This window comes from Neohortaea acidophila (assembly GCF_010093505.1).
Source record: "Neohortaea acidophila strain CBS 113389 unplaced genomic scaffold BDY17scaffold_4, whole genome shotgun sequence".
NCBI lineage: Eukaryota > Fungi > Ascomycota > Dothideomycetes > Mycosphaerellales > Teratosphaeriaceae > Neohortaea > Neohortaea acidophila.
The window spans coordinates 798,863-826,488 of NW_022985513.1; the positions used below are offsets into that span (position 1 = coordinate 798,863).

General features: G+C 57.5%; 11 protein-coding genes across 11 annotated transcripts; 3 read left to right on the forward strand and 8 right to left on the reverse strand.

Moving 5' to 3' along the window:
* Positions 1-480: 480 nt before the first annotated feature.
* Positions 481-3,809, reverse strand: BDY17DRAFT_295167 (uncharacterized protein). Its single transcript, XM_033733256.1, has 7 exons — positions 3,547-3,809; positions 3,354-3,488; positions 2,882-3,304; positions 2,663-2,827; positions 2,326-2,603; positions 1,520-2,276; positions 481-1,424 (listed from the first exon to the last, which is right to left on the reverse strand). Exons 1-7 carry the CDS (start codon positions 3,580-3,582, stop codon positions 795-797), a joined length of 2,424 nt encoding a protein of 807 aa, XP_033590760.1. The 5' UTR covers positions 3,583-3,809; the 3' UTR covers positions 481-794.
* An 865-nt stretch (positions 3,810-4,674) lies between these two features.
* Positions 4,675-5,102, forward strand: BDY17DRAFT_316194 (50S ribosomal protein L30e-like protein; the record flags this gene model as incomplete). Its single annotated transcript, XM_033735992.1, has 2 exons — positions 4,675-4,915; positions 4,975-5,102. The coding sequence occupies 2 exons, from the start codon at positions 4,675-4,677 to the stop codon at positions 5,100-5,102; spliced, it is 369 nt and encodes a 122-aa protein (XP_033590761.1).
* Positions 5,103-5,280: 178 nt separating this feature from the next.
* BDY17DRAFT_123530 (vacuolar import and degradation protein-domain-containing protein) lies at positions 5,281-7,904 on the reverse strand. The gene is made up of 2 exons (XM_033729332.1): positions 7,741-7,904; positions 5,281-7,669 (listed from the first exon to the last, which is right to left on the reverse strand). Exons 1-2 carry the CDS (start codon positions 7,762-7,764, stop codon positions 5,429-5,431), a joined length of 2,265 nt encoding a protein of 754 aa, XP_033590762.1. The 5' UTR covers positions 7,765-7,904; the 3' UTR covers positions 5,281-5,428.
* A 1,677-nt stretch (positions 7,905-9,581) lies between these two features.
* Positions 9,582-10,640, reverse strand: BDY17DRAFT_249009 (uncharacterized protein; the record flags this gene model as incomplete). The annotated part of the gene is made up of 1 exon (XM_033730948.1): positions 9,582-10,640. The coding sequence occupies one exon, from the start codon at positions 10,638-10,640 to the stop codon at positions 9,582-9,584; it is 1,059 nt and encodes a 352-aa protein (XP_033590763.1).
* A 985-nt stretch (positions 10,641-11,625) lies between these two features.
* On the forward strand, positions 11,626-12,713 carry BDY17DRAFT_123700 (uncharacterized protein). Its single transcript, XM_033729334.1, has one exon. It carries the CDS (start codon positions 11,803-11,805, stop codon positions 12,523-12,525), a length of 723 nt encoding a protein of 240 aa, XP_033590764.1. The 5' UTR covers positions 11,626-11,802; the 3' UTR covers positions 12,526-12,713.
* Positions 12,714-13,120: 407 nt separating this feature from the next.
* Positions 13,121-15,986, reverse strand: BDY17DRAFT_123647 (glycogen debranching enzyme). Its single transcript, XM_033729333.1, has 4 exons — positions 15,527-15,986; positions 13,832-15,472; positions 13,576-13,770; positions 13,121-13,514 (listed from the first exon to the last, which is right to left on the reverse strand). Exons 1-4 carry the CDS (start codon positions 15,755-15,757, stop codon positions 13,386-13,388), a joined length of 2,196 nt encoding a protein of 731 aa, XP_033590765.1. The 5' UTR covers positions 15,758-15,986; the 3' UTR covers positions 13,121-13,385.
* Positions 15,987-16,087: 101 nt separating this feature from the next.
* BDY17DRAFT_123733 (FAD binding domain of DNA photolyase-domain-containing protein) lies at positions 16,088-18,543 on the forward strand. The gene has a single exon (XM_033729335.1). It carries the CDS (start codon positions 16,225-16,227, stop codon positions 18,166-18,168), a length of 1,944 nt encoding a protein of 647 aa, XP_033590766.1. The 5' UTR covers positions 16,088-16,224; the 3' UTR covers positions 18,169-18,543.
* BDY17DRAFT_323066 (uncharacterized protein) lies at positions 18,479-19,538 on the reverse strand (the record flags this gene model as incomplete). The annotated part of the gene is made up of 2 exons (XM_033736938.1): positions 18,479-18,955; positions 19,026-19,538. 2 exons carry the CDS (start codon positions 19,536-19,538, stop codon positions 18,479-18,481), a joined length of 990 nt encoding a protein of 329 aa, XP_033590767.1.
* Positions 19,539-20,251: 713 nt separating this feature from the next.
* Positions 20,252-22,357, reverse strand: BDY17DRAFT_323067 (uncharacterized protein; the record flags this gene model as incomplete). Its single annotated transcript, XM_033736939.1, has 1 exon — positions 20,252-22,357. One exon carries the CDS (start codon positions 22,355-22,357, stop codon positions 20,252-20,254), a length of 2,106 nt encoding a protein of 701 aa, XP_033590768.1.
* Positions 22,358-24,046: 1,689 nt separating this feature from the next.
* On the reverse strand, positions 24,047-24,598 carry BDY17DRAFT_323068 (uncharacterized protein; the record flags this gene model as incomplete). The annotated part of the gene is made up of 3 exons (XM_033736940.1): positions 24,047-24,275; positions 24,385-24,502; positions 24,571-24,598. The coding sequence occupies 3 exons, from the start codon at positions 24,596-24,598 to the stop codon at positions 24,047-24,049; spliced, it is 375 nt and encodes a 124-aa protein (XP_033590769.1).
* Positions 24,599-24,788: 190 nt separating this feature from the next.
* On the reverse strand, positions 24,789-27,590 carry BDY17DRAFT_295186 (glutaminase A L-glutamine amidohydrolase). Its single transcript, XM_033733257.1, has 2 exons — positions 27,260-27,590; positions 24,789-27,198 (listed from the first exon to the last, which is right to left on the reverse strand). The coding sequence occupies exons 1-2, from the start codon at positions 27,437-27,439 to the stop codon at positions 24,928-24,930; spliced, it is 2,451 nt and encodes an 816-aa protein (XP_033590770.1). The 5' UTR covers positions 27,440-27,590; the 3' UTR covers positions 24,789-24,927.
* Positions 27,591-27,626: the final 36 nt, after the last annotated feature.

The following is a 27,626-nucleotide window of genomic DNA, read 5'->3' on the forward strand; positions in this document are numbered from 1 at the left end:
AATCGGCCCGCCGCCCAGTCGTCCACAGCCTCCACCACCAAACTCCCCCATCCCTGCGCTCTCCCACAAACCCCCACGCTTGACGTACACGGCGCGTGCCTCCGATCCGAGCCAAGATATCCGCCGCTCTCGTCCCCCTTCGCGAAGGATTCTCGATCACTCACTTTCTCAAATCATGCCAAACGCTACCCACTCCCACTCTTTGGCGCTGCATGCCGCCCAAGCCCGTGGTGGTCCAGAGGGGCGGTATTCCACGTGGCGAGACGCATGCCATCCTGGTCGTGGCGTTAACATGGCCCATTGATGCACGAGGATCTGCGGATCTTGGGTCTTCCGCGCGGAAGCACGATAGATGCTCCTTAGAGCCGAGTTGGGTACGGGGAGAGCGTGCCATTGCATGTTCGCATTGCGTGTACACAGTATAGGAGCTAGTATTGAATGCTGTGTATCTACCGAGCAAACAAGTGCAGAAGGATGACAATAATTACCTCGCCAGCTTTTCACATAAGCCGCTATAACGCTCTAATAATGTAGAAGGGAAAGCAGAGCGCATGTCGTCCATCAATGATCGCCCGCAAAGCCCCACCGGAGCAACGCAGACATGCCACCAGCAAGGAAAGAAAAGCAAACGGCTAAAAGCCACGTGCCGGGAGCATTGCGCTCCGAGCACGCCACCGCATCCACATCCAGCCAGGCCATCCACAACTGCATCCATACCCTCTCAGAGCTCGGGAAACCCCGGAGGTGGAGAGAGGGAAGGGAAAAAAACGCCACGCATCCTTCCCCCATCACCGTCAGCTTTCGGACGCGAATTCGGTCCCGAAGCGCACTCCACCCGAAGTCGACGTCGAACCCTCGATACTCTCGATAGTCTCGGAAGTCTGGGCGGACTCGAAAGTCTGCGCCGACTCGAAAGTCCGGGACATTTCGGATAAGCGGGAAGTCTCTGCAGCGGCGGCAGGAGCGGAACTGGTATCGAAAGACTCATCCGCGCGCTCGACAGTCTCGGCGATTCTCGACTTCTCGGCGGCGGCGTCGAACGTGTCGTCAGACTTTTGGAATATCTCGGAGATCCTTGAAGTCTCGGCGGCGGCAGAGGTGTCGAATGCCTCGGAACTTGAGAAAGTCTTGGAGGTCTCAGTTGTCGTTGTCGATGTCGACTCCGCCGGTAACGACAAGCCCAGGCCCCACGAAGATCCACCCCCACCAACGCCTGTGCTGCCAGCGACGCCACCGCTGCCTGGACTCCCCACGCCGAATACATCGTCGTTGAATGCGACGGCCGCTGCCCTTGAGGGAGCATTGCCCGGCATCTGACGTTCCGGGATAGTCTTGGGTTTATCAGCTGCGAACCCAGGTAATTTGAGATCACCAACGCCGATGAGCGAGTTGCGGCGCAACTGTTCGAGTTGGACGGCGGGATCCTGCGTGTCAAAGGGTTAGCGCATCGAACTTTCCGCCAGAAGGATGAGCCTTGGCCCGCGAGTTGGAGGGGTGTCGGCGATTGCATGCAACATACCCAGTCTTCCTGGCTTGGCACGCCTTCAGCCGGCGGCAACTGGTCCTCTCCCTCGTTCTCGCCGCTCCAGAATGTCGAGCGACGAATTGGCGCAGGCGTGACGGGGAGACTGGGCCGTTCGATGGCAGTGGGGAAGTCGGTGAGGAGAAGGCTCTCCCTACGCTTCTGTACTTTTTGAACGAGATCATCGGGCGCAAGCGGTTCGTTCAGAGGCGACAAGACGCTTTCTTGTGCCGCTGTCTGTTGTTGCTGCTTGGGAGGCGTCGTCGGTGGCACGACTTGCACCTGGCCTCGCGACTTTTGCTGCGCAGTCAGGGCACGGACGTATTGCTCGATGCCCGCTACATCGTCCCAGGCATTCTTGCTGGCGGCATCGAAAGGATCCCAGGAGCCGTCGGGAGCCCCTCGCAATGCAGTCGAGGGGGTTGGCTCCTCGTCGGTCGGCAGGGCTTGTACGGACAACTCGTCTGCACCGTGAAAGTCATCGTCCTCGGATTGGACCACAATGCTCGGGGGAGGGGGTTCATCTTCGATGAACCTGCGGGTTGGCTTCGGGGCTTCACGCTCCTCCCAAGGGAAAATGGGAGCCAGCTTCTCTTCCTTGCGAGGGGCTGGCTTGGGTACTTCATAATGCATATCTCTGGGCGGCTCCGGGTACGACTTGGGCGGCTGAAAAGGCACGGGGTCTTTGCTGAACTCGTATACTGCTGTAGGGAAATTGGCCGCCTCTGGCTTCGACTGGACCGGGGGAGCCGAGCTGATAGAACATCAGGAAATGCCTGGGGCGATGACAAGATACTACTCACCGCGTAGCATCCCACTCCATGTGCGGAGCGGAGAATTTTCTGACTTCAACGGTCGGTGTTGGTTCGGTCCTACCTTGACCAATGTTTTCTGCCTGTTCTCCCGCTTCAGTGAATGGGACTTCGGTCGCAGTAGTGGCACCTTCGTGCGGAGGGGCAGGCTGCGTGGAATCCTTAGGATAACCTGTGGCATAGTAGCCATCGCTTTCGCTTGAGCTTCTCACCTCGCGTCGCACGGCCAATGATGCGGATGTGTCTTTTCCGTGTATGTAATCGGAGGTCTGAAGGGACACGTTATCAGATGCTTGCGAAGTCTCGTGCAGACATGAGACCGACTCACCGAAACCTTGAAATGTCGGTCGTACACCGCCCACCATCGATTGAGCAGTTCCTGGTAAGCACCGGATGAGCCCACGCGCGACCGCTCTTTCTTCCATGGTTTCTCGCTTCCGATAAAGTGCACCATGCTGATGTTTCGCTTGTAGTAGCGGTATGCAGGCTCGTACTTGTTGGATGTTAGCTTTCCATCCACACACGGTCCCGAGAAGACGGTACTGACCTGGTAATTGGCGTTTGGCGTGCAGTTGTACGTAAAGCTCAACCTCTTCCATGGCTTGTGTTCAAAGTATTGGTTCAGCAAGCCTTGGTCCGCGCCATCAAAGCTATCTCCAGTGGCAGCCATTGTGAGCAGAGCCTCGTACACGCCCGCATCCGGGGTAAGACTAAGCACGCCAGTGTTGAAGATGTCGGGGAAGCCGACGTCGGGTGCGGCGGCAAACTCATCGTGAATATCGAAAAGCTCATCCGGTGCCCTCAACGCAACCACATCGGCGTCAACGTATACGATTCTTCGGTACTGCGTCAGCCGCCAGAGGTGGATTTTGGTGAAGGTGTTACGAAGATCGGGACGACCCATGAGGTAGAGAGCGGCGGTGTTTGGGCTGGTGATGGGGGGAACGGGGAGGACATGGTCGTAGAGGGACTGGTCGGGGATTAGTTAAGGGAATGTTGCGAATCAGGTGTCGACGTACTTGTAGCTCTCTCATAGTTGATGCACGGAGATTTTCCTGTACCACCATGCACGCAAGCGGCTTTTGGGTGCCTGCATCTCGCAATGACTTGGCCAGGACTGCTGCACCCGGCAGGTAGCCGTCGTCCATGACGAGCTGGTAGGAAGGTTAGCGCATTGAAGTAGGTGTGCCGTATTGAACTCTGTCCACGCACGGTGCAGTACACATCCTCCTTCGTCTTGCGATCCATTGGGGGCGAGTGTGTGGTGGAATCGGGCACCCCGCCTCTTATCTCAAGCAGTTCAACAGACTTTGTGACGGCCTCATCGCTCCCAATGCAATGAAAGGAGAGGAGGAATGACGAGCGACGCTGGGAGAGATGACGGGCGATGCTGCGAGAAAGGACGGAGTGTCGCGGGGTTCAATGCGGGAGACAATGAGGGATGGAGAGGGAGGATGGCGAGGCGGTTCCACGCGCATCGAAAAACAACATGACGTGAAGCTCGAGCTCCGTGCAGCAATTGCGTCAAAGCCCGGGCGAATTGTGGGGCCTGCACCCCGTGCCCGCTCCTCCTCCGCACTTTGCCCTGCTTTTACCTCGACATCGTCGTCAATGTATGCCTGAAGCAGACTGTCGGTGAGCACAATGGAGTCACGCGACATAGTACTCCTTGGTGCTCATCGTTGCACGACCTGTGCCGGTTTAAAACTATGTCGAGTACTCCGAGGTGAGGCATCATTGTTAAGAATCAAAGCCTTCGATGGAGTGATGGCACTGGAAAGCCTCTGGCTGAACATTGCTGTCTCTCTCATGGCTTCACACTCTCCACGCTTTCACTCATCTCATCCCGTCGAAACTGCAGTCAATCGTGGAGCACGAAGTAGAAAAGCAGAGGTGTATTTACTGCATCGAGGTCGTGCTGTAGACGATGCACCCAAACTCTAATCCGACGGCCCGTGCATTTCGGCCTTGGCATATCCGCACTCGCGCTTTTCCCAGATCACACTTTTGTCCGAAGCCAAAAACTTGCCTCAACATCACTCTCCTTTCCAGCGAATCATTCAACTATCATCGCCCCCCGAGGCTCTTTGAGGAAATCTGACATTCCCTGAATTCGAAAGGACAACCACCGCAGCATTCAAGATGGTAAGTCCCCGACATCCTGCACGCACGAGACCTGCATGCAGCCAAACACATACATCTTGATCATGCGCACACTCTAACACCCTCCCCTCACAGTCGGACGGAGAAGAGCCAGTTCAACAAGAAGAGGAGGTCGTCGCGGTTGACGAGGTCGACGAGGTCGAAGTCGCCGCCGATGCCTCCGCCAAGCCCGGCAGCATGTCGGTCCTCGACGCCCTCAAGGGTGTCCTCAAGATCGCCCTCATCCACGACGGCCTGGCCCGCGGCCTGCGTGAGGCCAGCAAAGCCCTCGACCGCCGCCAGGCCCACATGTGCGTGCTGAACGAGGCCTGCGAGGAGGAGGCGTACAAGAAGTTGGTGGTGGCGTTGTGCGGCGAGCACAACATCCCCCTCATCAAGGTGCCGGATGGAAAGCAGTTGGGCGAGTGGGCTGGCTTGTGTATGTCTTGACCCACCACCGTGCGGGTGTGTGAGTCGTGTGCTAACGAAGTTCTCCAGGCCAAATCGACCGCGAAGGCAATGCGAGAAAGGTCGTCAACTGCTCCTGCGTCGTCGTCAAGGATTGGGGTGAGGAGTCCCAGGAGCGCTCCATCCTGCTCAACTACTTCCAGACTGGAGGCGAGTAGACGATGCGCCCCAGTCCACCCCGACGGCATTCTCGGCCCTTCACTTCTCAATACACACTATGCGGGTGCCAGCTCTTTCAACGAGCAACCCTTGCTACTAGGCGAGAGGCACCATGCAATGATATCGATTTGACACTCGGCATCAACGGAATTGGAATGGGAGGGGTACATGATGCATCGGGAAAGATACCTCGTCGGCCGTTTCGGTAGACTAGACCATCAAAAACGAAAAAAGCACCTTGAACCACCCAACATCCAATCGTCCATCTCATCATAATGCTACCGTGTGAAGATCTGATGCAACTCCCATAAAAGCTATACAGCCATCATCTAAACCCCCAAGCCCCCCACCCACTCCCCGCGCCCTTGAGCCTCAAATGCTGAAAAGGCGTACTGCTCGGATCGAAGTACAACCCCTCCACAACCCCATCACACCGCCGCAGACTGACATAGTAGAAGCCGCTGATCGTCAGTCCATGTCCGCGGTCCTGGTCCCCCTGGCGATCCGTCGCGGGCGCCGTGCAGGGGTCGTTGTGCAGGCTGTGCACAAAACAGCGCTCCTTCCAGCGCATGAAGATGTACTCCTTGTGCAAAGCGGCGAGGCGGCGTTTGGAGAGGAGCAGACGAGCGGCATCGGAAGCGGGAGATTGCGTGGTTGTTGTTGATGAGGAGGAAGCGGGGGAGGTGAGGCCAGAAAACGGCGGCAGTTTAAGCCAGTTGTGTGCATCCGTCTGCGGCGTGGCGGAGGGAAAGTGGATGTTCTCCGCCGAGCTGCGTGGCGAGGCGAACGGAGAGCGTTTGCGCTGCGACTCCGGCGCCGTGTCGGGGGTGAGGAAGGTGTGGGTGCGCAGGTCGATGATGTGGCCTTCGAGGTAGGTGGTGATGGGCGCGTGCTTCTTGCCTGCTTTCGGGCGTTCGCCGTTGGTGGTGGTGCTGCCGCTGCTGGTGGTGCTGAGGTGGGTGGCGGAGGGGTGTTGTGGGACGTCGTAGGCTTCCATTGTGCCTTGCAGCGTCATGCTGTCTTCGTCGATGGCGTGGATGATGACGCGCACGGGCCAGTGGTCGTGAGAGTCTTTGAGCGGTTGGGGCAAGTGGAAGCGCCAGGGGCGGGAGGCGTCGATGCGTGCCGAGCCTGGAGGGTGGTCGAAACCTGGGTGTGCTGTGCTGTTGTGGTGGCTGCTTGAGTTTCTGTAATTCGGATTGATCTGCTCGACTCGAGATGATGTCGACGATCGGTCTTGGTGGGTAAGGCTTGCTGTTGAGGCGTATTGCTGTCCTTCGAAGACGGCGCCCGGCTGAAGCCATGACGAGTAGGGCAGGAGAGGCAGCTCGTCGAGATCCATGACAAAATCGTCGTGCTTGTCGGCGAGGAACTCCTTCGTAGCCAATTGGTTATCGATTGCCGCAGACAGAGCACCCTCCAACCCAACGCAGGACCGCAGCTCGCTCAGGTATTTCAACGCATTCTCGAGCATGGACGTCGAAGAGGAAGTAGGCGTCGCCTGCACCGGCGGAGTGGAGACTCGTGGTACCCGTTGCGCCCCGTTTTCCGGTAAGTAGCCTCGTCGAAACGCCTCCACCCTCTCCTGTCTGTCTCGTTCTCGCAGCTCAGCGGGCGGAGGAAGAAGCCAATGACCTCTCCCACTCGCACCATTCTCACCACCACCATTCTGCTCTTCACTGCGCTCTTCCCCCGCCGAATCCGGTCGAAACCAGCCTTGGCTCCTCGCCCGTTCCTCCTCCTCACTAAACCCACTCCTCTCCCTCTCCATCACATACCTCAACATCCTCTCCGTTGCACTCGGCGATCCCGCGCCGCCATCCTGCCTCGCGCGCTGCAACATAGCCCTACTCCTCAAACTCAGCCACTCGCTCTCTCTCGCCCTCCGATCCCGCTCTCGGCGCGCAAGATTCCGTCGCTCAAGTCTATCAAGCCGCTCCACCGCATCCGCCATATCATTCTCCGCGGCGGAAAGGGCGGCGGTATCTCGATCACGCTGTCGATTGCTCTCCAACTGACTCTGGCTGAGCACACGCAGGATATCCGGGTGCGTGTCAGGCTGTTGGCGCCGCAGCTCATTCAGAATGGCGCTCAGCTCGCCCTCCTCCTCCTCCCAACCAGGCGCCCAATCATACAAGCTCTGACGATGGGGAGAAGGCGTGCGGTCGGTGTACGCCGCGGTCGTCGACGACGAGGCAGCGGGCTCATGTAGTCTATTCAGCCGGCTCAGAACTCGGCGCAGTCTTTCTTGTCTTGACAGGTCTTCGGCGGTCTCAGCCCGGCCGGTCGGAAACGAAGAAGAGGATGCGCGGTGCTCGGATTGGTATTCGCGCGACCGGGGGTCTCGGGCGGAATCTATGTGCGATCTTCGGGTCGGCGGGCTCGGGTGGTCGAGGTTATCTAGCGAGTTGCGAAGGAAGGCGACGTTGGCTTCATCGGTATCGTTGGCGGTGGTGGAGGCATGCAAGGTTGCGGCGAGGTCGGGCCCGGGAGAGGAGAGGTAGGATAGCGGGGTCAGTGGGCGCGCGGGTTGGGCGGCAGGAGTTTGCGGGCGCGAGGGCGTTCGCTGAGGGCAGATGGGTTCGTCAGTATTGCCCCTGCCGTCCATGTCGAGTCGCATGACGGGTTGCTGCTTACCGCGGGAGTGTTGGCGGGAGGCATGGCCTATCTATTGCAGCGGCATGGTCTCACGCATGAGAAGGGAAGACACCAAGAAGACTGCAGGCGGCAGGTTGCAGTCTAGAAGGGAGGTGGATGTCAGGGAACAAAGACAATAGAGGAATGAAAGGTGCCCATTCCATGAATGCGCTGGCTCGCTTCCGGGTTGGTCTTGGCTTGCACGTGTGCAACCCTGGCGACACTTTCGTCATATCGACGCCCGCGGCTGTGCCTCTGCTTCTCTCGCTCGACATCCGGGGCTACCTCCCGACCTTGTCCACCTGATGCAGCTGCACGTAAATCACCCACCTTTCGTCCGGAGGATCCGCCGTCCTCGTGCACTTGTCAGGGAGCCTACAGAGTCCTCAGTCATAAGGTAACCACGGGAAGGTGTCACTTTCAAATAGAGTGAAATTATTCGCATTACCTAAAAGATCAAGCTCATTGCTATTTCTCGCCAACCGCCAATCCGGAGCGAGACTGAGGTCAAGGAGCGTGCCACCAGAGACGCACTATCAAAGCGCCCTCGTAGTGGCACGTCCCATTCCTCCATCCGTCCCGAACTCGCGAGAAGGCCGTTTATCCAGCATCCACTTTCGACAAGAGCACGCATCAAGCGTCCTCCTTCTCCTTCCCCCGTCAGATCCAAAAACCTGTTTGGACTGAGAGGTCGAAGTCACAGTAGGATGAGCACTGCGTTCACCGACAAAACCATCCCCACGCCGTTCACGTCGATCGCCAGAGCGACCAAGGCGAAAACCCAGTCAAGGCCTCCACAACCCTAGAACCGGAAACGTTGCACATGAGTCCAGCGAAGTATCGTCACGGGAGCGTCTAGCGCGGGAACCCCGGACATGCTTCGCCAACACAGATCCTCCGTTCCGATCAAGGCCTGTCGAAGCGTGTGGGATGTTGTCGTATTAGGTCGAGCGGGTATACCGGATACCCTGCGCCCGTAAAGAAAAGTCGAATCCGCCGAGTCCCCAGCTCATCTCATCCGAAAACCAGTATCGAATAGGTAAGTGCAGAGCCGAGGTGGGAGAAGTATTCGTGCCTTGATCACTGCACAACAGCAGCAGCACGCAGGACGTTCCATATCCGCTGTCCGTCACTCGTGTGATGCGAGTGAAGCGAGACCGGAGTGTATAGACATCTCTTGGCGCTGCTGCCGCTGATGCAACACGCAGTCAAGGAGAGAACCGTCCTCTCCATTCCCGATCGATTCGTCCTTCCAAAGGATTGCGATAACAAGACCAGCAAGTTCGCGAATCCCGAGTGTATTCCTCCTCCAAACCGAAACGAATGTCGAGTGGCCGGAAGCTGCTCCGCCACATCATGCCAGAAGACCGCGAGGTCGTTGTGGGAGTACCACATCTTTGCAGTGCTTGCCTCTCCATTTCGTCGCCCAGTAGGTGGTGCAGAAAAATCCAAAACCCCCAGATCCAATCCAAAGGAATAAAAATAAAAACGATAAACGATGCTCGCTTGCTAAAGTCGACTCGCTGTTTTCCCCGCCGCAGGACAAATGAGATGGAGTTGATGTCGCGGCCTCTGCGTTGATGGTTGTCTCGCAGAGAAGGGCGGTTGAGTGGTCAGGTGAAGGGTGGTGATGATCAACATCGGGGTATCATCGACATCGCATGACATTACGAATCGTGGTCGCATCGAGAAGAGGGGAGTCGAGCAGGAAACGGACCTGTGCGCATCAGGTGTTTCTCAGGTCTGCAGTCGCAACCACACGGGCAAGGCAGTGCGTTTGTTCCCAAGCCTGGTTGATGTTCAGGCTGAGAAGCGCATTGCAGCACACCCTTGCGGACCCCTCACACGGCCGTGGCGTATTGCGATGGGAACGAGCTCGCACTCCAGCCGAAGCTGTCGAAGTGGCCCATGCCCAAGTCCGTGCCGCAGTGCGATGGTATCGTACTGGGCAGCTGAAGGGTGGGCATGGACGTGATTGCCTGTGGCGAGCTGAAGAACGGCGCCGAGGTGTAGTTGGTCGGTTGGCTGTAGGATGGCGTCGGCGACGGGAGTTGCGCGGCGCTAAGACTGCTCATCTCCGACGGCCAGAATGCATTCGACTGCGTGTCGCTGCACGATGTTACTGTCGGCGACGGCGTCGACGGCAGAACCTTCCACGAGTCCACCGGAATGGGTTGAGGTGCGAGCGATGGCGGCAGCGTCCACCAATGCCCAGGCATGACGTTCAATGTCAGCATGGGTGTAGGATGGAGCACGTCGACGATCCGCGGCGGAGGAGGCAGGAGCGGCACAAACAGGTTGCCAATCAGAGTCTTGACCTCCTTAGTCCGTCCGTCGAGCACCTCACCCGCACCATCCTCTTCCAGACCTTCCAGAACGCGGACACCAGTGCGATAGACAAATTTGTTGACGGCTTGGACAAACTCATCCTGCAACTTCTTCATTTGCGCCTCCTTCTCCGGCCAGCTCCAGGTGTCAGCAAAGGTGTCGGCGGAGTAGATGTCCTTGTGGTACTCGGTGAGCGCTTCGATGGTCTCGGGCGTCAGTTTGAAGGCGACTTCCATCTGCGACACCATGTCGACATGGACGACGTAGGCCTCGACGTGAACCAATTGATAGTTGAAGAGCGCCTCTATTAACGGGTTGTCGTCCTTGCGCAGCTCGGCGTCGGGCGCCTTGGGCAACATGAGCGACGTAAGCGTCCATATCGCTCCAGCACCGCCGAGAGTTTCCGTGAGATTTCGGTAGTGTTGGGGCACGCTGTTGAGCGGGCGCTTAACGCGGTTGATGCGCTTCAGCGCCTGCGTCAACCATTGCTCGACCTTGGTGCCGAGGACGATGGTCGGCGGGGCTCGGGGCGCGAATGCTTGTGCAGAGGCGGGGAGTAGTTGTAGCGGCATGATGTAGTATGTGTTTGGATGTCGAGACACAGTCGATGGTACCAGACCACGAGGCTGAGACGAGATGGTGGGAACGAGGGAGAAAAGAACGACGTCAGGTATCTCAGTGCGGCGGTGGAAAAAGAGAGAGAAAAATTAGAGCGTGCGCCTCGGAGGAGAGGGAAACGAGGTGGGTGAGAAGAGGGAGAGAGAGGGAGGGAGAGAGGTAAGGGAAGGGTGGTCGGGGATTAGAGCGGCGCACGAGGAGGGTAGAGAAGAAAGAGAGGTGCTATACGTGCGGCCGCGGTGCGCTTATATCAGGGCAGGCGGATTTGCCAGAGCGGGCATGGCGCCAGACTCGAAAAGCACTGCCACTATTTGTGTGGCCGGCGGTCGAGGACACCAGCTGCACGCCTGCAGATATAGTACGTCGGCCTGCAGGATTAGCCTCGCCTTTGCAGCTTCCATGCCACAGCGTTCCTGCGTGTTCCGAGTGGAGGCCCATGCATGCGCAGAGATTGCGACACGGGAGCAATTGCGTGTTGCTAAAAATCAATATTGCACTGTACGTACAAGCCTCCTCTCTTTAGAACAGCGTCGTCTTGTGCGCCCACGCACAACGCTACCCGAGCGGCGATGCGCGCGGCAACGGACAGAAGAAGCAAGGCATCCGGCTGGGGTTGTAGAGCGCGCAATCACATGTCATGCTGTTGGCGCGGATCTCAACTCCAAGCTGATCTGAGACAGACAGCCGTTCGTAGCGGGAAGCCACGTAGTTTGCCCATGTCTCAGATGCGCGAGATCGCCGCCACTGGCGGGACTCGAGCGTTGTTCTCGAAGCCTGCCAGCAACGGCACCTCTCGTCTGCAGCGCGCGTGGCCTGCCGCCGTTTCGATCCAGGAGATTGCGGGTCGTTCAGCAGCGCCGTGGCAAGCCTTTCCGTATCGCGCTGCGCATCCGCCCAACTGGGCTGGCGCGCCGGCCATCGTGTTGCGTGCAGAATGGCGATGAGTGGACGGCGGGTGCTGTGCGTTCATTACTTCGCTGCCCCTCCCGCTCCTTCCCCACCACATCCAGGCTCCACTTTTGCGGAGCTTAACGGCCTAGCGTCGCCATAGCGCGAAGCTGTCTCGCCAATCCGCTTGCTAGAACAGGGATCTGTCAACCGCACCTGAATTGTCAGATGTCCAAGAATGCCTCCGAGCCATGCAGCAGGGCAATCTCTCGCGAGTTGCACGAAGCGGCTATTCTCTCACGCTGCTACACATGGCAGAACGGGATGAAGACATGCCTCACAGCGCCCTCGTCGGTCCTGTCTACGGATGCGGTTACACCACCGTCCAGACAGCGCCACAGGTTGTGGCGGAGTTGCAGATTGTGGCGATGTCTGCATGACCGCGCGCATATACCTCGGCCAGTCTTGCTGCACGCTGACGGAAGACAAGCGCAGGCTCCGGGCCGATTTGCCGCTTGTCCGCAATCATCTGCTGCTGCATGCCCGGCTCGCGCCAGTCGTCTCGTGATTCTTTCCACAGCGCGTAGGCACCTGACACTTGCCGCATTCTGCACGTGCCGCATCTGTCCTAGTCTGCGTGCTCTCATCGATCGGCCGGCTAGAGGAGGTCTATCCGCCTCCACATACATGGTCATAGGCGTTTTCAAACACTGCCGCATGCTCGTGTGCAATTTGAGCCAGCACAGGTATTCGAGGCTCGCAATTCCCCGACACACCGTTGGCAACGGTCCCGCCTCCGTGGCGCCTCCGCTTTCTTTCCCAACGTGCCGCTTCATCTCACTCCGACCGTTGGCGGCTGAAACCATCACGTCCTCACTGGCCGTGCACGTTGACGAGCATTTGCAAGGCTATCTTGCCACTCGCCTGCCGGCATATGACCGTTGTGCATGAGGCTTCCCTTCGAAATGAGATTCACATATACTCGAGCGATGCAGAGATGACACCTTGGCCGGCTGACGCATCGTTTCAGACTTGCATGGAACAGCAACGAGGTGCATATGCAAGCTTTGTGACTCAACAACGGTAGCCACTTTGCTCCTATGGCTGCCCTATGGGACCGATTGAGCGATACTCCGGTCCACTTCCCCGACTGCTGTCCAGCCATCTCGAGGCCGTTGCTACAAACCATTCTCGACCACCTGCCTGCAGGCCCGGCTTTGACATTGTCCATCGGCTGCGGCAGTGGGCTGCTCGAGGCAGCTCTACTTCATGTCTGCAATGAAATCTCAGGACCACGCATCGATCTCCGCGGGGTAGAAGTAGATTCATGTCCGAGCAAGCATCTACCACCGGAGTTGGTGGCGAGGGTACAGTCGACCACTTCACTCTATCCCGATGCTGTCCTGGCCACAGCTCTGCTGTTCGTGTACCCGCGTCAACCCACGTTGCTAGGGAGTTACTTCGATGCCTGTTCGGACGGAGTGTTGGAAACAGTGGTCTGGCTAGGCCATCGTAGTGACTGGCCTGACTTTGAGGGGCAGATCCGGCGTCGATTTGTTGACTTGCACCTTATTGCTGGCCCTGGCTTGGCTGACTATGAAGTCTTGGTGGTTGCGTCCGGTCTCAAGGCGAAGACGTCGGATTGATGAAGCTGCACCGCTCTACACATCACGGGAACATACGAAAGAACACAATACCACGGTCCGACAGCTCGGCCAGAAAGATCGAGCACTCTTCATTTGGGTATCTGGATTTACAACGGAGGAACGTAGCCCAATATACTGCAACCAGTACATCTCCTTACGGCCCTCTCATTTCAACGACTCATCCCTAGTCACGGCCAGGAACGACAAACTCCACAACTGCCTGATATCCGATTCCGTATAGCTCGATCCCGGTGGCGGCGGGAGGTCGCCAAGTTGGACGAACTGGAAGGAGTTCTGTCAAGCAATGTCAGTATACGCAGCGTCGACGCTTGAAAAGAGTGGATGAAAGACTCACATCACGGTACTGCCAGCTCCAAACCTCGTTACTCAAGTACTGCTTGTTGTCATCGATGACATTCCATAGCTGGTTGTACGCCGCGATGACGTTGCTGTAGACGGAGGAGTCGTTGCAGAAGTCTGGCACTTCGGAGCTGTTGCACCGGTACAGCTGGCGCTGCAAACCTGCGGCCATCATCGCCAATGGCCAGCCCTGTGAGTAGGTCAAGTCAGCTGATGGACTGGTGAAGGGAAGTTGGAACAAAGATACTCACCCATACGACTGTTCCCTGATATGCATTGTGCGTCCAATTTGCGGCGTATACCGGCTCTCCGCCGTAGGCAGGATTTGCAATCAACATACCCACATCTGTACTGAGACCAACGGGGAAAGGCAAGCGAACATTGTTCGCCGTCTGATTGACAAAGGCTGTCAATTGCGTCTGATTCGTAGTGTTGAGCAGATAATGTCGGAAGCAGTCATCCGAGTTCATCACCTCGACCACTTTCAGATTGTCGTAGCCATTGAGCGACAGGCCGTGGAAAACGACGTCAGATTCGATGTCATCGACGTGAGAGGGGAAGCCAGCGCCAACGGTGTTGGTGTAGTTTGTCACGAGCGACTTGGCCTCGGAGACGGAACGGGTCACCTCGAAGAACTGCAGCGTGTTGTCTTCCCAGATCTGAGCGTAGGCTGCTGCTTCGGCGGACCAGTTGGCATGCTGCGGGTAGAAGCCGGCGGCGGAGAGCTGCGAGATGGCGCGCAAGGCTGCGGGGACCAACGCGGTGTTGACGTCGTAGGGTTGACGACCGCCGCCGATGCCGTACGTGCTGTCTCTCCAGTCGCCTACAATCTGGCCTTTGACGAGGTGCACGAGGTTGTGAATCTTCTGGCCACCGGGCTGGGCGAATGCTTTTGCGCTGCGCATGACTTTTTCCGCGTTGCGGACGGCCAGGTCTCCGTATTTGAGGCCGGCATTGCCAAAATCCAGCGTTGCCTCTTGGCTGAAGAAGGCCTGTCGTCTGCTGCGGCCCGTGGCGGTGTCGAGGAAGTAGTTTTGCATGACGGGTTGCAGGTAGTAGTCGGAGTCGACCATAATGTACGTGCAGCTTGGGGCGTTGCTGGTGATGTTCTTGAGTTGGTTCTCATACGTGGCGTAGTCTCCGATTGTCTCCTCGTGGCAGACTTTGCCGTCTGTTTTGTTGAGACGCTCCAAGACGGAGCCAATGACGGCTTCAATGGCTCCATCTGGGCCTTCGGAAAAGACTGGCTGCATGAGGAGGAGCGTGATCATCGAGTCTCGGCCGAAATACGTCAAGAAGCGCCAGGCTCCGGCCAGCAGTTTGTGCCTGTAAGAGAGAAACGACAGAGACGTCGTTTTGCCGGCTTGCTGCTGAATCAGGTCTTGAGATTCCGGGTTCAATACCTCGCTCGCACTGAGCTGCGTCAGTTGAGGGTAGTCGAAGGAAGCATTGAACTGGTAGGTCCCTGCACCGAGCTCGAGTGTGCGATTGGAAATGTTGACTGCTGCACTGCCGGCCTCGGGGACGAAAGACATGGACACAATGGTCTTGTTGTCCAGCCAGAGTCTGGACAGCAAAGCACCACCATTGCTGATGGAGGAGAAATTGACCGCGTCCTGGATCTCCGGGTGGAGCAGCGAGGGGCCTTCGGTGAAGTCACGGATGGTTCGGATGCTACCCATGATAGCGAGGTCGAGCATCGCAGAGGAGTTGAAGTTGATGCTTGTGCTGATACCCACAACAGGCTCACCGGTCAAGGAGCTGGAGTTGGCGGGGGTATAGATTGGGGAAAGAGGCTGGTCGCCGACCAGCTCGATGGCAAGGCTGCCGTTGACGCCATTCTTGGGCGAGAAGTAAGACACGACGCCAGAATCGCCCGCGGGCCACGCTACCTACATTGCGGTTGGCTTTCTTGTTTTATTGAGTCAGGAAAGGGGCATACGTACCAACAGCCTTGGGCCGATTAGAGTTAGGTTGCTGCTGGACAGCGGAGAGGTGACGACGACTTGGTTGGCCGCATTGCAGTCGGAGTAGAAGTAGTTCTCGTAAGGTGGTGCACTCAAATGCTGGGTGGTAGGAGTGTCGCAAGAGTCCACTCGCTCTACAATGCCCTTGACCTGCGGCGAGGCCAGGGCAAGACAGAGGAGGGAGAGTAGTTGGTAACCCAGTCGATACATTGCGGGCGTGGAACTGCGTGCTTGTTGGGAAGACCAAGTAGAAGGGACAACGACTTGCTATAAATCTCCCACCTATAACGAAGCAGGGTAAATCTCTTTCATCGCATTTGACAATCTACACAGGTTTTCCCTCCAACGTCATGTTCGAGCGGTGATCGACATGGAGGCACCGGCGGTATTGTCTGGGCAGCCTTGTACCCTTCGGGCATCGGCAAGCGAAAAGGCGGAGAATTTGGGGAGATGCTTCCCCGCACAGACCACGTGCTCGGCGGCCTTCCGATTACATCACCACTGCCAGGAACAGGCAAGGAGCCTTTTCATTGTCTATCACTCGCGCATACGCGAGATGGATGTATTTCAATGAGTGGTAAAGTCAAGGCATTGAGATAAGTCTGTCTTTCCCGGTTGCTCCTCGCCTGTTAGGCCCTTTCTACCCCTCAAATTGCATCGCTACATCTCCCTGCAACATGGCTCCACGAGTGATCTACTGGTTTCGGACCGACCTTCGCTTGCATGACTCGCCCGCTCTCAACGCAGCGTTAGACCTGAAGCCGGAGGTGCTCTACCCCATCTGGTGCTGGGACAGCCATTACGTCTATCGCGCAAGAGTGGGTGTCAATCGTTGGCAATTCCTGCTCGACTGCCAGCAAGACGTCTCAAAGAGTATTTCGAAGCTCAACAAGAAGAGCAAGTTATTCGTCTTGCGCGAGCCGGCGGTCACTTTGCTGCCCAAGTTGTTCAAAGCATGGAACATCTCCCATCTCGTGTTCGAAAAGGACACAGATGCGTATGCGCGCGAGCGGGATGCGCAAGTCATGGAGCTGGCGAGGAAGGCGGGCGTGGAGGTTATCGTCAAGGCTGGGCGGACGTTGTGGGACAGCGATGAGCTTGTCAAAGCCAACGATGGGAAGCCGACGATGAGTATGAGCCAAGTGCAAAAGGCGGCAGAGAAGCTGGGGGAGCCGGACAAACCGGTCGACACTCCGAAGACTCTTCCGGATCCCGGAGATATGAAGCTCGACTTTGACCAGACACAACCCAAATCAGCACCAGACATCAACGAGAAGCACCGCGATGAGAAGGAAGGGACTTATAGTGCCGGCATTGCCGGTCCAAATGGCGATTTCTCGGTGCCGACGCTTGAAGAACTAGGCATGAAGCCTGCAACAACGCAGCACCGCGGCGGAGAAAGCATCGCGCTCAAAATGCTGGACGACATCATCGCAAACGAGGAATACACAGGCACCTTCGAGAAGCCCAAGACATCTCCCGCTGCATTTGAGCCGCAGGCAACCTGCCTGACCTCGCCATATCTACATTTTGGCGCGCTTAGCGTCAGATACTTTTACCATAAAGTACAAGACGTGGTCGAGAAGAGGCGAAGGGCCAAGAAAGCCGTTTCCGAGGTGCCAGTCAGCTTGAAGGGTCAGCTACTCTTCCGCGACATGTACTTTGGCGCGCAGGCAAAGCTAGGCTGGAGTTTCGGACAGACGTACAACAACTCGCACTGTAGATTCATCCCCTGGCACTTACCCAGCAAAGTCGACGTCAACAAGAAGCTCATTACGGGCGAGTACGAGGTCGATGACGAGGAGAAAGACATCTGGTTCCAGCGATGGGCGCACGGCAAGACCGGGTTCCCGTGGATCGACGCGATAATGCGACAACTGCGGCAGGAAGGCTGGATCCATCATCTAGCAAGGCACTCGGTCGCCTGCTTCCTGACCCGTGGCGGCTGCTACATAAGCTGGGAGCGCGGAGCAGAAGTGTTCGAAGAGCTACTCATCGACCACGAAGCCGCGTGCAACATCGGCAACTGGCAATGGCTTTCGTGCACCGCCTTCTTCTCCCAATTCTACCGCTGCTACAGCCCGGTCGCTTTCGGCAAGAAGTGGGATGACAACGGCGATTTCATTCGCAAGTTCGTGCCGGAGCTGAAGGACATGCCGAAAAAGTACATCTACGAACCGCACAAGGCGCCCATTGCAGACCAGAAGAAGGCCGGCGTGCTGATCAAGGGCGATGGCGAGGAGACGGAGCGAGATGGAGTCGCCGTCTATCCCAAGCCCATGTTCGATTTCAACACGCAGCGAGAGATTTGCATGCAGGGGATGAAGAGCGCGTATGCTGTGGGCTTCTACGGCAACAGCAAGGCGGTCATGGATGGGACGTGGAAGAAGGCTTTTGACGATTCCGGTGAAGGGCCGACGTCTGGTGAGCAAGGGGGCCCAGCCGGCCTTGACAGCTTCGAAGATGCAGATGGGACGGAGGAGCTGATTACGTCGCCTCCGACGGCGAAGAGGGCGGGAAGGAACGAGGGGTCCACGGGAAGTCCGAAATCGACGCGAGGCCACAAACGGGAGCACAGTCAGAGCACTCTTGAGGGGAGTTTCAAGAAGAAGGCGAGGTGATTCACATGTTCGTTGGGATCGCGACGCCTAGTGGCTATTTCCAAGATGCACCATCGGGCTTGTCCATGTACAAGTATCAGACATGTCGGACGTCACTAGGAAAATGACGATCAATCTGCGCGTGTCGCCAACCCATATCGCCGTTTCCAAGAATTCTAGCAATACTGGCCGTCACCGCTCCGAAACGTCCAGTGCTCTCGCGAACATCGAAGCTACAAGTAACCAGATTGCAGAAATGCCCACTCTGGCCCAAAGCCAAGCCTCGTACAAAACCCCGATGCCCAACACTCCCTTCCAACTCCCGCACGACCTACCCAGCTGTAGCCGAGGCAGTGTCCTGGTCAACATACGCCACAGCATTGAGAGGACCTCCACCGCGGACAGCGTCAGCAGCACCGGTTGGCGAAGCAGCTGCAGCCGCGGCCACTGCCACAACACCTACGACAGGCGAGCCAGCTGCACCGCCCGCGTTTTCGTTGAAGCTCGCCGTCGCCGGCTGGCCAGCGTACGTCCCGGGGGTGTAAGGCGCCGTTCCCTCGTCAATGCCTACATTGAAAGTGTATCCTTCGCCGCCGTCGAAGATCGAACTGAATTGCTGATCATCGGTGCTGCCGCCAGGACTCGTGGAGACGCCACTGTACTGGCCGACGGCATAGACCATGCCATGTGAACGGCCGCCGTTGTCGCCGCGTGTATAATTCGCGCCCGGTCCTGCTACAGTGTATGCCCACGCCCAGTAGATGGCGTAATCACCTTGGTCGTCCTCGACGATGCTGGTCGACGAAGCCTGCAACGCTCTGGGCATCAGTATGACTCCTTTCAAAGACAGCAGGCTGTCACATGTACTCATAACTTACGTAGGCAATTGTAATGATTGAGCCGTTCTTGGCCTGGAAGGTGGACGAATTGCCAAAGGAGACAGAGGTGAGCTTCACGTTCGTGGCGTTGGGGTTCATAACCGCCGCTATCGTACCCGCAGCCGCAGACCCATAGGTACCGTCGGCACCACTGCCCAACGCCACTGACGAGGCGATGGAAGCGTTGAGCGTATGCCCCTTCCCGGGCCCGGCGCCAAATCCGTTGATGTGGACGAAGCACTCGGATGAGCCGTTGTCGCCAACAGCCTGCCCGTTGCCCTGCACTGTATCTGCCGCCAGCACACCGCCGGCGGCAGCTGCCTCGCCGTGAAGCTGGGACAGCGTGGGAAGCGGGGTGCTAGTTATCGTATGGGTGGGCGTGGCTGTGGTGCGGATCGTAGATTTCCTTTCGGGCCCACGACGCTCGATGTCGAGCGCATCGGGACCGGGTAGGAACGTCGCGGAGATGGAGATGGCGGACGCGAGGAAGAGAGAGAGCGTGGAGAGCTTCATCTTGGAGACGCAAAGGCAAGGAAAGCAAGCAAAATGTGGAGGAAATGAGAAAGTGCCAACACCCGCGCAGAGCTGGACCTGGGAGCAAAGGAAAGATATACCTCGTGGCGGCCTCTTCAGTTAGGCATTCTGCTGCTGGCCAGAATGCTGACGGTACCCCGCAGCTGCAGGGACAAGTCTGCCAGAATCATGGCGCACCGCGGCGCTGCGACGACTAGCCTCGACTCACCGCGCATCTCATTGGAGGTGTACTGTTCCGCGGAGCATCGCATGCAGAAGCTCGATGGTGGAGAGATATTTGGGACAAGCGTGGAGTCCAGGCTGGTCCGGGGAAGCTTTAGGTAAGATCCAGCCCAAACCTTATCTAGCCTATGGCCTATCAGGCTGTTGAGGCGTGCTTGAATGGCAAGGCCAGCAGCACCTGCATGCAAGATGCCGTTAATTGAGCCGAGCGATGGCGATCAGTGATACTGCATCTTGGAGGGGGATGCTTACGGCCGTAAGATCAATCAAGGCAGTATGTGGATTGAATTCCATTTCGAGGGTAGCATGCAAATCGTTGCCCAATCCTCCATTCGATAGCGCGCCTAGCGACCCCCTGTTGTACTGTAAGCCGTGTGACATACTCCAACGCGTAAATCCCGACCCAATTACGCCAAACCGACCGTCCAGAAACGCCGTCGAGTCCATTCCTTCATCAGCGTCAATACACATTAGCAGCAATCCCATTCGCCTTTCCACCCCCATCGCCACTTCTTCTTCTCCTCTCTCCCCTCATCATAATCTTTCTCGTCCCCAAACAGCGCGTCAATCGACCCACTGGAAGACTTCAGCTTCACCTTCGACGACCCGTCTCCCTTCAGCCCAACCACCTGATGTCCAGCAGTGGGGATGTCGTAATCGTAATAGATCTTCAAGTCCCTGCCGCGGATATCGACGTGGCCGGAGCTAGACCAGGCGTCCACCTCGCCCTCCCACTCATCCGGGTATTCGAGTTGGATGGAGCCAGAGGTGGTGTTATGCACTGATTGCAAGCCATCGATGATGCCGGTGCGGTGCTTGGGCTTGCTGCTGTCCGTCACATCCGCCGTGTCGAGGGTGTCGGTGTACGGCGAGAGGAATTCCAACTCGGTGCGCCCGGAGCCGGAGCTGGTCTCGAAGCGCGAAGAGGCGAGGTCCGCGGCGTAGGGCAGGACGGAGACGCCGATGTTGCCCGAGTTCGTATGGATCGTCAGATGGTCGCCGAGGATGTAGCCGCCTTTGATGCTGCCGCTCGACGTCTCGATTACGCCTTCGTAGTGGCGGGCGGGGATGTCGTCGGCGTATACATTGAAGGCGGCAGTGATGCTGCCGGAACTGGTTCGCAGAGCGTATGTTGCTGGCTTGGGATGGGCTTTGTCGGCAGGCTTCGGTTCAATCTTGACGTCCATTGAGCCGGACGCTGTTCTGATCGCTAGGAGATCGCGCAGGGCAAAGGCGCCCTCGACACTGCCCGAACTGCTGTCGATGACGGTGCGGCGGGAGTCCCAGTAGGCGATGTCGATGTCGCCGCTCGAGGTGTGGATGGAGGAGGACGAGGGCGGGGTGAAATATGAGCTGTCCTGCATCCACTCGCTGTCGTCAAGCTCGTCGTCGTTTCTGAAGAGATGCGGTTCCACAACCACGTCCATGTGCTTCACCCACGTCGTCCAGTCCCCCAGTTTCGCATTTCTGGTCACGTGGATGGCGACGGCCATGTCAATGCAAGCGTCGGGGTTGGGTAGCCAGTCATTGAGCTTGATTTTGGGAAAGCGGAGTTCGAGGCCGTCGTCGTCATGGACATATGTGCCTTCAACGATGTCGAGTGGAGCCATGGTGGCATAGTTCACCCAGACTCTGATGTCGGGCCCGCTTTCCTCTTGCTCAGGTCCGGCGGGTGATATCTTCACGGTGCCGGAGATGCGAAGACCTTTCCAAAACTGGGATGCATAGTCCAGGCGCTCAATGCGCTCAATGAGCGAAAAGTTGCCACCATCTGCGGTGAAGTTGAACGACTCGGTCTTGCTGAACGAGTTGAGAGGACATGAGCCGGATCTGCTCGGGTGTGGAGGCGTCGGGTCTCGTGGAGGTTTCACGCTCGGAACTTTCTCCCCTGGACTGCCATCACCCGAGGGAGACGACGAGCTCTCTCTGGACCCAGCAGTGATGATGATGGCCAAGATGGCCAGAAGCACGACGATGACGGCGAGCAAGCAGCCCTTGCCGCAGCGCGATTTCGAGCGTCGACTTTTCGGGGGCTGTTTGCTATCACCGGCACTACTCAACAGGGCGGTCCGCTCGGTAGGCTGCTCTTCCAACCGCGCGCCATCTCTCGCGTCCCCGGCGGGGGCCGGTGCATCTGTAGCAGCCGGGTGGACTGGGTCACGCATACTCTGCGGCGCGAACCGCGCGCTCGACCCGCCAAAGTCATGTAACAGGCCATTTCGTACCAATGGGTGGTCGGCGTCGAAGGCTTCGCGCTGTTGCTCCCTCTGGCCCGCAGTGGCAGTGTTGTAATCTGGTGGCGCCGACTCGATGATGTGCGCCGGCGCGTATGTTGGATTCGAGGCCTCCGCTTGATTGTGCGCCCGCGCCTGCGCCGCTTCCCTTGCCTTGTTGCTTTGAATGGCCGGGTTTTCTGTGTAGTTCTGTCGAGGGAGATTCCTCCGCTCAAAGTAGCCGTCGGCGGGAGACTGGTGGAGATCTAACAAGGACTCTGCGTCAGAATCATTGGCCTCGACATCGTAGTCAGATCCCGCATCTTCGAGATCCGACTCGTACGACAAGCCCGAGTTCGCCATTTCGAAGGTGCAAATGTACGATGTTGCCCGCAAACGGAGAAGATAACAAGTAGAAATGCGAATGCGATGAGGAATAAGGTAAGCACATGACGCTACTCACCTCCCACTGTGCCATTCGGCACGCCAGCGATTAGGCAGCTGGATTCCGGCCGCAGCTCTGTCATGTCCATTGGCCGGGGCTGATGGCGGGGTTGCGGCGCTGGGGGGTGGGGGTCGTCGAGCCCTGAATTCGGGCAAGGCGCCCGGGTCGGTCGGCGAGAGTTTGCAAGGTTTGTCCGGAACATGGCGCAAGTAGTCGTGCGTACAGAAACGATAAACGTCGAGATGATGGGTAGGAATGTCAGTGGCGAGGCTTGGACGGTCCGTATTGCTCGTTTTCCCTTGGTTGAAGTTTGACAACCCTCAATGGTGCAAGCCTTGCAGAGTGCAGAGAAGAAGACGAATGGGAGGGAATTGGAATGGGTGCAACTCCCGTTTTGACTCCAATGCCATGCAAGGCATACGTAGGTGTACGGAGTTGTCGTAATGCTTCTGCATGTTTAGCGAGTGGTTTGTCAAGGCCATTGGAGAAAACAAGAGGCATTGGAGAGGGATCGACAGGTGCATTTAACGGCAGCCTGGCCAACTCCGTCGTACCCTCGGAGTTGGGGAGAAGTGGTCAAGTTGCTGCCTGAGGCCACCAGATGTTTCGATATACGAAGATTCACCGCTGCACTCTTTTCGATGACTGTGTATCATGTATCTATAGCTAAAATACAAGTCCCCTCCATTTCGCATCCTTCAAAGATAATGTATCCGTCGATACAGTGCAGTGTGTACAGGCCTCCCTTCTCCACCGTTGCCCCTGAACACTGCAATCCATCAGATAGAAAGGACCATCGCAATGTGAATGCCCCATTAAACCCATATGATTGTCACAATAGATAGAAGCACATGCTTCCGCATTATTCCCATCATACTCCTGCAGAGGAGAGAGAAGGAAATGAATGGGGAAGAGAAAGAAGAATGGAAGATGAACAAAAAAGGAAAGGAAAAAAGAATCCCCGCTTGCGACTCGAACCCACGCCCTCGCAGCCCCCAAAGAACCAAAGCACCACGGGGGCAAAACGAAACCGCCGCTCGAAGCAGCGCAAAGCAAACCCGGGCCTGTGGCAAGACAGGCTTCCGCCGGTGGGTTTGGGGAACTTTGGGATTCATCAGCTGTGGACCATACACGGCTGGGGGGGTGTCTCCCTAGCCCGGCCAGGCCAGTCTAGGGACGGTTGGAATAGCTAAGGTGAAGCCCGATGTGGCTGGGCGAAGCACCTACGGTTAACCCGGCGACCGTTTACGACGACCTTGGCGGCGCGGGAATTCTATATGTACCCCTTTTTCGTTAATTCGGGTGATCTCCGGCTTTTGGGGGTCATGGGGTTTGCTTGAGGCGCGATTGGGTGACTCGCTTGCTGACTGATTCCGGAGCCGATTCGCCGGCTTGACTGGAGGCGTGATGAAGGTGTCCGAGGTGCCGTGCTTGCTATACGCATGTTAACGAGTCACAGTGTGAATGTTTCGCTCTTGTTGAAATAGTGAGGCCCCAATCTCGCAGCACAACACGATGCAATGCAATGCAACTCTTTCATACAGTGTCGCAATTCATACATACCACCCACCCTCCCACGCATCAATGCATGTATGCACACATCCCCCTCAATGCACCACCGGCTTCCCCCCCTTCCCTCTCGCCTGATTATCCCCAACCGTCGGCAAGCCCCGCGAACCCCTCACATCAACCTCCTCCTTCTTCGCCTCCAGCAAGCCCAAACTCCTAATCTCGCCCGCGCTCCGCGCCGCATCGCGCGGCGTCTCGGCCTCCCGCTTGCGGTACGCGGCCTGCAGCGTGCGGATCTTGGCCGCTTCTTTGCCGTGGTGGAGGCATCTGCACGTTTTCGCGAGAATGGGTCAGCCAATTGTGCCGCTTTCGGGGGAAGGGATGCGATGTGATGCGATGCTGGGTGGGGACACGCGCGAGGGCAAGAGACACGTACTCCATGTAATCTTCCAACGCCGGACTGCACTTCTTCGCGCCTGCGCGGTTGTCGTTGTCGCCGTTGATGGCGTAGCAGGCTAGCACTTCCTGCCAGAAGGGAAAGCAGCGCGACACGCCTGTGGGAGAGGGGGCATTGTCAGTCTTGTCTGGAATGCGGAGATCCGCTGCCGGGGGGGTTACGAACCTCCAGCGAGCCCATAGCCGGAAGCCATGATTGCGGATGGGGGATTTGTGAAGCTGTGGCGCTGAATTGGCCAGGGATCGGGATGGGGAGTCTTCGTTGTATTCCCTCCTTCCGCTGGCTGGGTTCGGATGAGGTTGCTGGAGAGTGTGGAGACGGCGTGCGAAACTGCTGGGATTTGGAGCTCGGGATCTCGCTAGCGTCAGGCACACATGAGGGAAGCAGCTGTGAGGCGCATTGATATGAGGACACTCAACATAGCAATGCAGGGTGATAATTCCGACTCGCCCGGCTACATGACCACGACTATCCATGCAAACATCCACTCAAACATCACCTCTGCAGCTCTCCACCACCATCTCACTCCTCATATTCAAAAACCCCCGCCGCCCGCCCTCCACAAACCCTCTCAAGCGTCAAAAACGCAAAATGACTCCCCACCACCGGCCTCGCCGTAAAGCGATTCCCAGGGAACCCGCCGTCCTCCTCCGTCTTATACAAGTCCGTCAGCGGCCGGTCCGTGGCGGTCTCATTCACCCACCTGGCCACGCGCGCGAGAATCTCCTTGCGCGTCTTGCGCGACGCCACCGCCGCCACCTGGAACTCCCAGTCCGACTTGGTGTACAGGTGGCGCGAGTCGAGCGGGAGGCCGTACTTTTGCATCGCGTTCGCGTACCAGCGGGATTGCGTGGTGTAGATGTGGTTGGGGATGAAGTTCTTGCTGCGTGAGGTGGTGGCTTCTTGCTGAAGGATGGGCAATTGGTCATCGCCGCCGACGAGAAGGCGGGTGCTGTCCTCGCTGAAGTTGCCGTTGGGATGAAAGCACAGCACTGCGTCGGCGAAGAGGGAGTAGAGCGTTGTCCAGCTGCCTTGCCAGTGGTATGCGAGCTTCGCGCGGCCGCCGTCGGGACTCATTGCATATCCTTCCCAGTCCTTGATGTACACCTCGCTGATGTTGCGGTAGTACTTCGCGTCTCCGCGCTCACCCACCACCTGCGCAAGCTCGCTCATGGCTTTGATTCCGATGATGCCTTTGAGGGCAAGGTTCGTCTGCAGCTCCAGCCAGCCGGCGAAGTCGTCGGTGCACAGCTGGTTCTCCGGCAGAAGAGAGAACTCGACCAAGTAGCCGGTCCATTGTTTCCAGAGTCTGTACGACCGAGAGACCCACTTGCGTGCCTGGTGCTTTGCAGTCACGCCGCCCCATTGATCATCCAGACCGTGGATGCCATCTCTAATCTCCAGTGCATCAGGTAGGGCAAATGGGGTCACACCATCCGCCAGACGCTCGGTTGCCGCTGCATCTTTCGCCGTTCCAAGTGCACTCCACATCGAGTTTGCGGACCATCCATCACCGTGCGAAAGGCTATTGACAATCGCCAGTCCCATGATGAGAATGTTGCCGCACTCCTCGACGGGCATATACTCGTCCCGGCCAAGAGGATGGCCGGTCAAATTTGGGAAATGCGCTCCTAAATCGTGCATGGCATACTGATTGGGATACTGCCCACTCAACATGTGCTCGATCAAAGGCTCCAGAAGATATGCCAGCCATCTCGGGTTGGTGTACAAAAAGAACGGGAAGGCCGGGAAGATGACATCGATCGTTTGGCAGTTACCGTTACTGCTGATCTCCTTCAAGAAGATAAGAGGGTTATCAGGCGTACCAGAGAATGAAGTGGCTCCCAGGACCTGGCGGGCGCTGAGCTCTACAATGTCTTTGTAGTCGTCGCTGCCGCTTGCAAAAGCGTCTTTGGCCACCTGAGCGGAGTAGTTGGCAGCAAGTTGAGAGGCATGATGATAGTCGTTGTAGTGATACGCAACCAGCGACGATGCAGTGAAGAAGTAAGACTTCCAAAGCGGACGCATCCAGGTCAGGCCACGACCAGAGGCAAATTGCGTGACAGGGTCCTGAACGTGGGCGATGGTGAAGACCACACTGCCCTCTTTGGCACTCGATTCGTTGTAGTGGCTCGAGTTGGAATTGAGGTGGAAAGCTTTGGTGAATGCAAAGACTGGCTCCTCGTCCATAATGCCACGGAAGTGGGTATCCACTCGGTCAGTCAAGGTCCCCTTTTTGGCAAAATACCGGCGCAAGTCTCCAGAGACACCCGCCTCATACTTGATGCCCAGGGGAGCGGTGAAGTGCAACTCGCCCCATTCCGCTTGATCACCGTGCTCGGTGAACAACAACTCGTCTCTGCGCTTCACGCTGAACGTCTGCAACGCCGTGCCATCCTGCTCGCCATCATCTTGCGCGAACGACCAAACGATCTGTGACCCCCGGTCCCCACTGACCCATTGGCCATTGACGTCAATGTACACGTGCACATCGAAGTTACCTTTTACGTGGACGGAGATGTAGCTCGCAGGCAACGACTGGCGCAGAGTCGAGGTGGGCGTGATGGGAGAGAGGAAGGAGATGGTCAGATTGGCGGCATCGGCGTGCCGGCCATGCGGCGAGGGGATGGAGTAGGAGAGGTTGGTGGTGGAGGCGTCGTACTGCGCCCCGAGGTAGACGGGCTCGCTGACATTGTAGTGCTTGGAGGAGTGGTCGAGCGAGTCCTGCGCTCGGCCGAGGAGGGGGTAGACGATGGCACTGTCGGGCACGTAGGTGAGGAGGGATAGGCCGACCTAGTGAACGGCTGCTCAGCAAGCTGCGGGGATCATGGAGCTTCGAATGGTGGCTACACACCGACTGGCCTGCCCAGAATATCGGCCAATGCTGCCATGGCTCTTCTCTTGCGTTGCCGAGCCAGGTGGACAGGTACGGGTTACGGACTATGAGGGGGAGCACGGGTGGAGTGAGGGTGGATGCAATGGCAGCCTGGAGCAGACCAGCTGCAACGACGACGAAGGAGAGCAGCATGCGCATGATGCCGGCGTGCCACGAGATGTTCGAGGTGTGAAGAGGGGGAGGGGTGAGGGAAGAGACGAAGGAAAGCGACGTTACTTGCTGAGTAGCTCCATGACTTGAAACATGCCTCTCCAACTGCCTCGTGATCAGGCGGGGAGCTCCATTGGAGGGTTTCTGCTTACGACGGTGCAGCAAGGTTCGAGCG